This window comes from Argiope bruennichi, chromosome 11 (assembly GCF_947563725.1).
Source record: "Argiope bruennichi chromosome 11, qqArgBrue1.1, whole genome shotgun sequence".
NCBI lineage: Eukaryota > Metazoa > Arthropoda > Arachnida > Araneae > Araneidae > Argiope > Argiope bruennichi.
In genome coordinates this window covers 29,861,084-29,869,479 of record NC_079161.1, presented here as the reverse complement: position 1 = coordinate 29,869,479, position 8,396 = coordinate 29,861,084, and the positions used below count along the sequence as shown (strand labels likewise).

Genomic DNA, 8,396 nt, shown 5'->3' with positions numbered 1-8,396 from the left:
AAAAAATCCATTGATTGAACAACAAACGACAATTGTGACTAGCTATTACTCATACAGAAAAGTGATTTTTTTTTTTTTTTTTCCTTTGGGAAAAAAACAAAATGCATACATTTAAAATACAGTTTCTACTAATATATATATTTCTGTAACTTATTAAATTGATTACATGTCATTGATATCTCATTAGGTTTACATTAGTTATCATGATTTATATAACAATGAATTTGCTTAATGGAACAAATGAAAAAATTCTGCCAAGTACCTATATAGCAATAATAATAGTAAATATAATTTTGCAAAGTATTGAATTCTTAATATTACTAATAACTAAAACATTAATGTATCAATTCATTAAAAAAGATTATATGGAATAATAACTCATAAATAGCAATTTATTAATCCCTTACATATTTACTTGGGCAAAAAGAGAAGAAATTAGTAATAAATAAAAAAAAAAATTTAACCTGTTATCTTACAGAAACAGATTAAATACAAACTATACAAAATAATTTGTAAAACTAATATCAAAAATAACATTGCATTCTATACATATGAATTAACATATTGATTTAATAATCTGCTTCTTTTATACAGATGTTTACCATACTATAACTTCAGTAAGTGCTCTTTATTTTTGTTTGGACAAGATTGCTTCTTTTTTCAAAATTGATTTATTTTGTTGCATTTTTTATGAGGTTTAAACATAAAATTAAAAAATAATCTGTCTTTTAATTTTTTTTTTTCTTTCTATACAAGCAATTGGGTGATGTTCACAACTTTGAGGAACACTGTGTGTTTATGTGTAAACTGGTGTTACCAAGAGAGAAATTGCAAAAGGCACTGTAGATACATCAACATTGCTTTTCTGTTTGTTTTTTTTTTAAATACATTTTCTCTTCTCTTTGATGTTCATATTTCCTCCTTCACTGTGCATCAGCTCTGTTCAGTTTTTCTTTGTGAGCAATTAAATATTTTCTTGGTATTAGAATTCTTCATCAGATGTGTCTCCCAACAATCTTGCCCGATCTGAAGGTCTCAAATTCTTAACTGAATCCTGGAAATAAAATATAGGGAAGTTTTTATCACATGATCACTTATTGCTCGAATAAAAAGTATTTTAAAAAATTTATCTTGGCAAGCGGGAAGGCAAATGTAAATTCCTTTTCATCTTACTATATTCAAATCCTTTGACAAAAATCAACAGAAATGGTCTTCCTGAGACATCCTCGCATACACTCCAATTAGGGATTGCAATACCGGACCAAAATTTCAATACCGGTATTCGGTATTTTTTAGATCTTAATACCGGTATTAGAAATTTTAGAAAAAGAAAGAAAACAAGGTGTTTCTTTGTTTTATTTGCCAGTTTTATAAGAGAGTGTAATATCACAAAAAATAATATGGAACTTATAAATTATAACAGTATGTAAAGAATCACAAAAAAGTAAAGGAATAACTTATTTATTTAAATCACAAAAAATTGTAAATATCAGTATTCAGTCTGTGGTACTAATACAAATTTTTGAAATGTGATCTTAAAAAACATAATGCATCAGCTGTACTGTCATTAAAGCTGAAAAGTAATTTTGTGTAAAAATTACCAGCTGTCGAAAACGCTCTTTCGGCATCTACGTCTACGTTCTTCAGATAGTGATTTGTGCTGTTCTTTCATGATGGCAGCTGTTAATAAATTAAAATCTCTCCGACATAATGCATCTATAGTCAGCTTTATTGGAAGTAGAAGTGATATAGTTTTGGATATTAAGATGAATTCACTGTCTGAAAAAATTAATTTGCAGGTTTAAGTCGGTTATTGCTTTTTGGATTGGATTTCTAAATTTCAAAAACCGTTCCATCATTAGGAGTAAACTGTTCCAACGTGTCTTAGAATATATTATTAACATATATTCTGTTTCATTTTCAGTTAGTATATATATTTTTAATATGAAATTTTTTGTAGGGGAAAGTTTAAATATCTTAACAATTTTTCGAACTTTATAAATTATAGGAAGCAATTCTTGATGGGTTAATATTTCATCCTCATTAGAAATATCTTCTTCCACAATTACATTGTCTTTATCTTCATTGTCAATATCACTCTCACTCTTACTCTCTTCAATGTCGGAATCCGAAGTTTCTATATCCACAATATTTGGATTCTTCTGTTCTTTATTTTTTTGGTATAATACATCTATTACTCCTAATTGAAATCCATGAGCATAGCCCAATTGCTGATTTGCACCAATCAACTTTCCAAATTTTTTCATAACTGTTGCTCCATTAGTCGTTATAGATACAATATCTTCTTTCAGGGATAATCCATGTTTCGCTAATTTAGATTTAAGCAATTAATTAAGCCGTTAATTAGCTAATTAATTTCGCCAGTTGGGGAGACAAAAACAAAAACGCATACTATTTTGCTATGTTGGCGATCCCTGATCATATAGAGGAGACAATTTAAAAAATTTCTAGTAAATACCGAAAAACCGGTATTTAAATTTGTGAATACCGGTATTACGAAATTGTAAAATGGCTCAAAATACCGGTATTCGGTATCCCGGTATACCGGTATTGCAATCCCTAACTCCAATTAATGCAATCCCACCCGCTCCCCCCGCATAAAATTGTGACAATAAGGCCATGAATACTTTGATTGACGTTCACTAATGCCATGCAAAGTAGCATTAGTGAACGTCAATCACCAGATGATAATTACAAAATACAGATCTTTGGCAGGAGTCAATCATTTTTAATGAATCTATTTTGAGAATACATTTGAACATCTTTTTTCGTAGACCGATTCACATCAAAATTCGACACAGAACTACAATTGTCACAAGATAGCATACCGGATTTCATTGCTATAAGTCATTGAGTTTATGAATTAATTACTATTACATGCATGAGAAAATACGGAACGACAGATGGTCAACTGCTTGACAGATTTGGTTCAAAATTTGTTACAGATTTTTATTTCAGATACTAAAGATGTGTACCAAATTTTAATTACATAACTCTTAGCATTTTGTAATTATTGAATCCTTTTGTACTCATGCAGTTGGTTAGGTAGTTAGCTATATTAACATCCCGTTTTAAGCAACACTAGGGCTATTTTGGGACGGACCTCGTAATATTGAACCGCGGTCAGATGACGAGGATGGCACCTGAGCTGGCACCCCTCAGCTGGATAGACAGATATCTACTGTGCAGATTTTGCTCGGCATTTGATAGAAATGTACAAACTTAGTGAAAAAACAGAATATTGCATTTCATTTGTCTACCTCAAAGCGTTTTTGAGTTATCTTTTTTTACAGATAGACATACTGGCTGATACTCAGCCGTAATGCCAAAAATAAGTTTTTCGGACTAGGGAAGATCGAAACGAAGAATTTCATCAAAATCTTGGGTTTGAATTTTTTGACGATCACAATACCCTCTCTACATTTTGTTTACGGTGAAAAAAAAAAAAAATGAAATATCACATATTGACGCAACTGTAAGTACTGTTTATATTACTACCGAATAATTTTGTATCTATGAGAAATAAATAATATCAAAGTAAAAATATTATAAAAATAATATATAAATCCAGGAAAGCTTCGTAGTTTTTAGTAAATGCCAAAAATTTGTGTTAATCGGCAAGAACTGAAAGTTTATTTCTGCATTTTAAACGTATTTCAAGAAATTAGCTATCGTTTGCAAATTTGTGTTCTTTCAATTAAATACAAATAATAACGTTTTATGGTAGAAAGTACGAATTTATCGTTTGATTTTTCATGTGCTACATTGAAGAAGAAATAAACGCCTGCTTTTCTTAATTAATATTGGATTTAAGATTTTATTGTTACATATTTCAATTATTATTATTAATTGGGTAAGAAGGATATTTATCATCAGGTTTTTTAAAAATCTATTTTTCTACACTATCGTACTTATTATTAACTACATGCCACTGACAAACTGTAGGTTTAACCGGATATCATTAATGAAAATACTCAATAGATGACATGATATTGTTACGAATCTGTGATGGGGCTTCCCAGCATAGTTGGTTCCATATGAGGTCCCAGAGCTTGGCGACGAATTTGGCACCAAAATAAATTATACCCGAAACATCGAGAATTTTCCCGTTCCATCCAGTAGGAACCGAGTTACGCCTCGAACGTTCCTGATTGGTTGAGAGGCTTCTAGACCCGCCTCCTGAGACCTATAAAAGGAGCTGCAGCTGCCGGGGAGTCGTCGGGAGCGACGGTAAAGAAATGGCCTTCCAGAGATAAGCGGAGCAGCGATGGAGTGAAGCTAGTGCTGAACTAAGCTGTGTGCTACTGTCTGCAGTAGAGTATGTTGTATGCTGCACGTCTAGGCTGAAGATAATCGTCTTCTGTGCTGTATATAGTTGTCGTCCTTGTGCTGTCCTGTGTGTCTTCGTGTAAATAAACCTCTTTGTTTTTATTTTCTACTGCCACCTGCTGATTGAGGGTTCTCCACACCATATAACTCCCACTATCCAAACGAACCCGGAAATTTCGGAACAATATCTTTGCCGATCTTTTTTGGTCAATAAAGACCGGTGAAGAAATTTTAAGCGAATGATAAACTTCAAGCAAATATAGCATTAAAAATTATTACGTTACAAGTTAGTAAGTGGAATATAAGATTAATTAAAGGAATAATTTATAAACCAATGTATTATAAATAATAATTATGTTTCATTTCATAATGATTTTAAGAAATAAATGGTGACGACGTACACATACATATGTTCACACTGCAGTTTTTTTTGGGTTTTTTTTTTTTTTTTTTTTTTTTCATATTTTATAACTCATAGGATTTGTACATTTTACAAATTCGTTTATTTAGCAGCTAGGCTAAAACAGTTTTAATCGATTTACCAGCTGTTCCATCAACTAGGCTGCTTAGTTAGAAATCCAACTTTCCGATATAATTGTTTTGGATCGATAAAATATTTTGGCAAATATGATATACTAAATATTATATTTTGATATATCGATAAGTGCATGTTGGAAAAATAATAAACTAAACCGACGGAACTTACCGGGAGTGGTTTCCGTTTAAATGCTCTGCGTCTACAACATCTTCTCAGGCATCTACAGAGAGCCACTACAACGATAATGGTTGTTGCAAAAAGGACACCAGCTGTTATTGGTATCAAGATGCTCAATGTGTAAGCATCTTCCTACATGAAAGGGACATAAATTATGTTAGTCATAATATAAATGATTGCTCATTTATTAGATCCTTACCTCTAGTAAAAGAACAGGAATTCAAAAAAAAAAAAAGTTTTTCGTAGGGCTTTAATATTGAAAATTAAATTCAATAATCTAATGATGGCCCGTATCAGATTATTTATCAATTACATCTTGCAATAGTAACTTGAAAATCTGTCTGCCTTCTACAAATATCATTACAAAAAAAGGGGGGGGAGAAAAAAGAAAAAGAAAAAAGAAAGAAATAAATATTTTTTGAGTTGTAGACTTTTCATTTCAAGACAATGTCTGAAAACTTGCTAATACATATTAATGAAAGAAATAAAGATTTTTCCAGCTAAGCTTTATAGGGTTAAGTAAAAATGTTGTCATTTTTATATTCGTCAATTAATAATTGACAAATATAAAAATTTTTTATTCGTCTATTTGTCAGGTAAAGTATTCGGACTTGACTTTCGGCTTAAAATATGTTATTTAATTGATTTTCGGCTTAACGTATGTTATTTAATTGATTTTCGGTTTAACAAATGTTATTTAATTGACATTCGGCTTAACAAATGTTATTTAATTTTTTCTTTGCTCCATTTATTTTAAGCTATTTTATTAAATAAAGATTAATTGTTCAATATCTATCATTAGTTTTAAACGTGTTGTTAAACATAAGAATTTTTGGGTAAGAAAAGATTAAAAAATCCTTCCTTCCAACTATTTTTTTAAGTAATTGTTTCAATCCTTGAGCTGAGCTCATTTCTATATCGAGATGTTCTGCCATTGCATGCTTTTCTATAACCTTTTTGAGCCAATATTGACTAAAATTTTAGTATAGATATGAAAATAAGACCAAAAAAATTGTGGGAAAATGAATTCTTGAAATTTATTGCTGAAAATATTTAAACTAAACGTAAAACATTTCAAAGAGAGTTCGGAAATCGGAAAGTAATTTAATTCACATAAGGATGTTTCTATTTCACTGAATAATCATACAGTTATTATTATTTTAATTATCATTAGATATATTATTAAAGAGATTATTTAATACCAGTGATATTCAATAGTTTTGTATTGCGGCTGTCCATATTTCCATTTCTGTGTTGGAATAAAATATGCAGTTATCTGTTAACTAGGTGCTTTAAAACATTTTTACATGAAAATCTTTATAAGAAAGTATACTATCTGCAAAATGCGTAAATGCGTGATCCGATATAAATGATGAAAATATTTGAATCTGTTTTTGATTTTTTTTCTCTATAAAATTATTTTTTTCCTAAAATTTTCAAATTCTCCGAATAACAAATTTCTTTAATTTAGTATTGATAATTTAACACAGACATCTTTCAGGCCTTAGAACAGAATTTTTTCATTTTTTAAAATTAGGATTAGAAGTTAACAAGCAGTATATAATTATCAAATTATTAAAAAAAAAAAAAACGTCCTCAAAATAAATGTTTTTATATTATTTTTTAATTTCAACCTTTTTAAATTCTTAATATATGTTCTGAAATAAACAAAAGGAAAAAGAGAAAAGTAGAAAAAAATTATATCTTTGTTGGATTTGAATTTCTATTTAGCTTCAGCTGCTCCAGAAATGTAAATATTAACACTAACACTTTCCCCGAACCCATTAAATGTTTGCACTTTATTCCGCAGCTGTCAAAACGATTGTGTTTAAAAAAATTTTTTTTTTTTTTTCCATAAACAAACGCATTTTAATGGCTTTTTTTAAAATTCATTTCATTAAGCTGAATATATATAGTATTCTGGGAAACTTTTCGGAGACAGTAGAAAAAATTCGGAGACAGTCGCAATGGGGAGAAGGTGAAGGTAAAATGAGAAGAGAATCACATTGGCGAAAAGATTGATGAGGAATAAGGGTATATACAAATATATATAAGGGTATATACAGATCCTTTCATACGCGATATAAATTTTTGCAAATTAAGTATAAGGGAAAGATATATTATTAAGAGAATTCGGTATGCATTTTAAGATTAAATATTCGTTATCTTTTTTTAAAAAAATTAAATCTTTATTGCAATATTGGCGAGTATTAGAAGCTACAGAATATTATAGACTAGAAGTAATTTATTTAACTTATAATGACTTAATGAGACTGAAAGAATAAAAGAATAATTTTTGATAAAATGCATTATTTCGATACATTTTATTTATTAAATGCATTATTAATGATTTTTCGTTAATAAGGACGTATCGCAATAAAAATCTTTTTTTTAAAATAAAATCTTATGTGCAAACGATATTTTTATTTTTATAAAGTGAGATACCAAAAGATAATAAGTCCATTAACTTACCACCCAATCAATGCTCTTCTGGAAAATTGTTTCTGAAAGAAAATGAAAAAAATTATTAAATGAGTATTAAATAACTAAAAATAATATTATTAGTGTGCTAGCCGCCTTTGGCGACCAGCCACTTCGCCAATCTTAATGTTCTTTAAAATTTTAATAATTAAATATTTTATGCAATTCCAACTTTAATAGATTCTTCAGCAAAATATTTTAAAACTTCAAATTTTGATAGTCATATAATTCACTCATAATATTATAAAGGCCTTCAGTCATAACGTGATATGTATCTCTCTAATTTTCTGTTACCCCTCGTAGAATTTATGCTTTAAATTAAAGTGTAAAGGATTAATCTGCAATTAATATAATAATATTTTTTTACTGAAACGAAGCATTTTTTTTTAAATATGATTACTGATAATAGAGTCACTGAGCGTTTAAACTTTATGGGCACTAAAGAATATCTTTCTTAATTTATGTAATATCTCAAGAATTTGTCAACAAAATTTTCTCAGATTCATCATGAACGGATCGATTCATTAACAATGTTTCATTTTAAATGCACCAAACACTAAGAAAATAAAATGAATCGTTTAAAATAATCGGTCGAAAACAGGTTTAAAAAAACTACTTAAAAAACGATGTACTTAAAACTATAAGCATATATAAAAAAATATATAACTAACATAAATACAATTTAATTACAAAAGCATGCAACTAACCTAAAAATAATTTAAATCATTGAAAACAGGTTAAAAAAAAAACTACTTAAAAAACGATGTACTTAAAACTATAAGCATATACAAAAAAATATATAACTAACATAAATACAATTTACTTACAAAAGCATACAACTAACCTAAAA

The 8,396-nt window shown here is 28.8% G+C and overlaps 1 protein-coding gene across 1 annotated transcript in view; it reads right to left on the bottom strand.

The window, feature by feature from the left end:
- Window positions 1-763: 763 nt before the first annotated feature.
- Window positions 764-8,396, bottom strand: part of LOC129957678 (uncharacterized) — a 41,339-nt gene continuing 33,706 nt past the window's right edge. The window contains exons 3-5 of the mRNA XM_056070126.1: window positions 7,538-7,569; window positions 5,057-5,197; window positions 764-1,054 (exon numbers count right to left, since the gene is read on the bottom strand). Of these exons, the coding sequence (XP_055926101.1) occupies window positions 983-1,054; window positions 5,057-5,197; window positions 7,538-7,569 (245 nt within the window). The 3' untranslated portion in view covers window positions 764-982. The remainder of the gene's footprint in view (window positions 1,055-5,056; window positions 5,198-7,537; window positions 7,570-8,396) is intronic.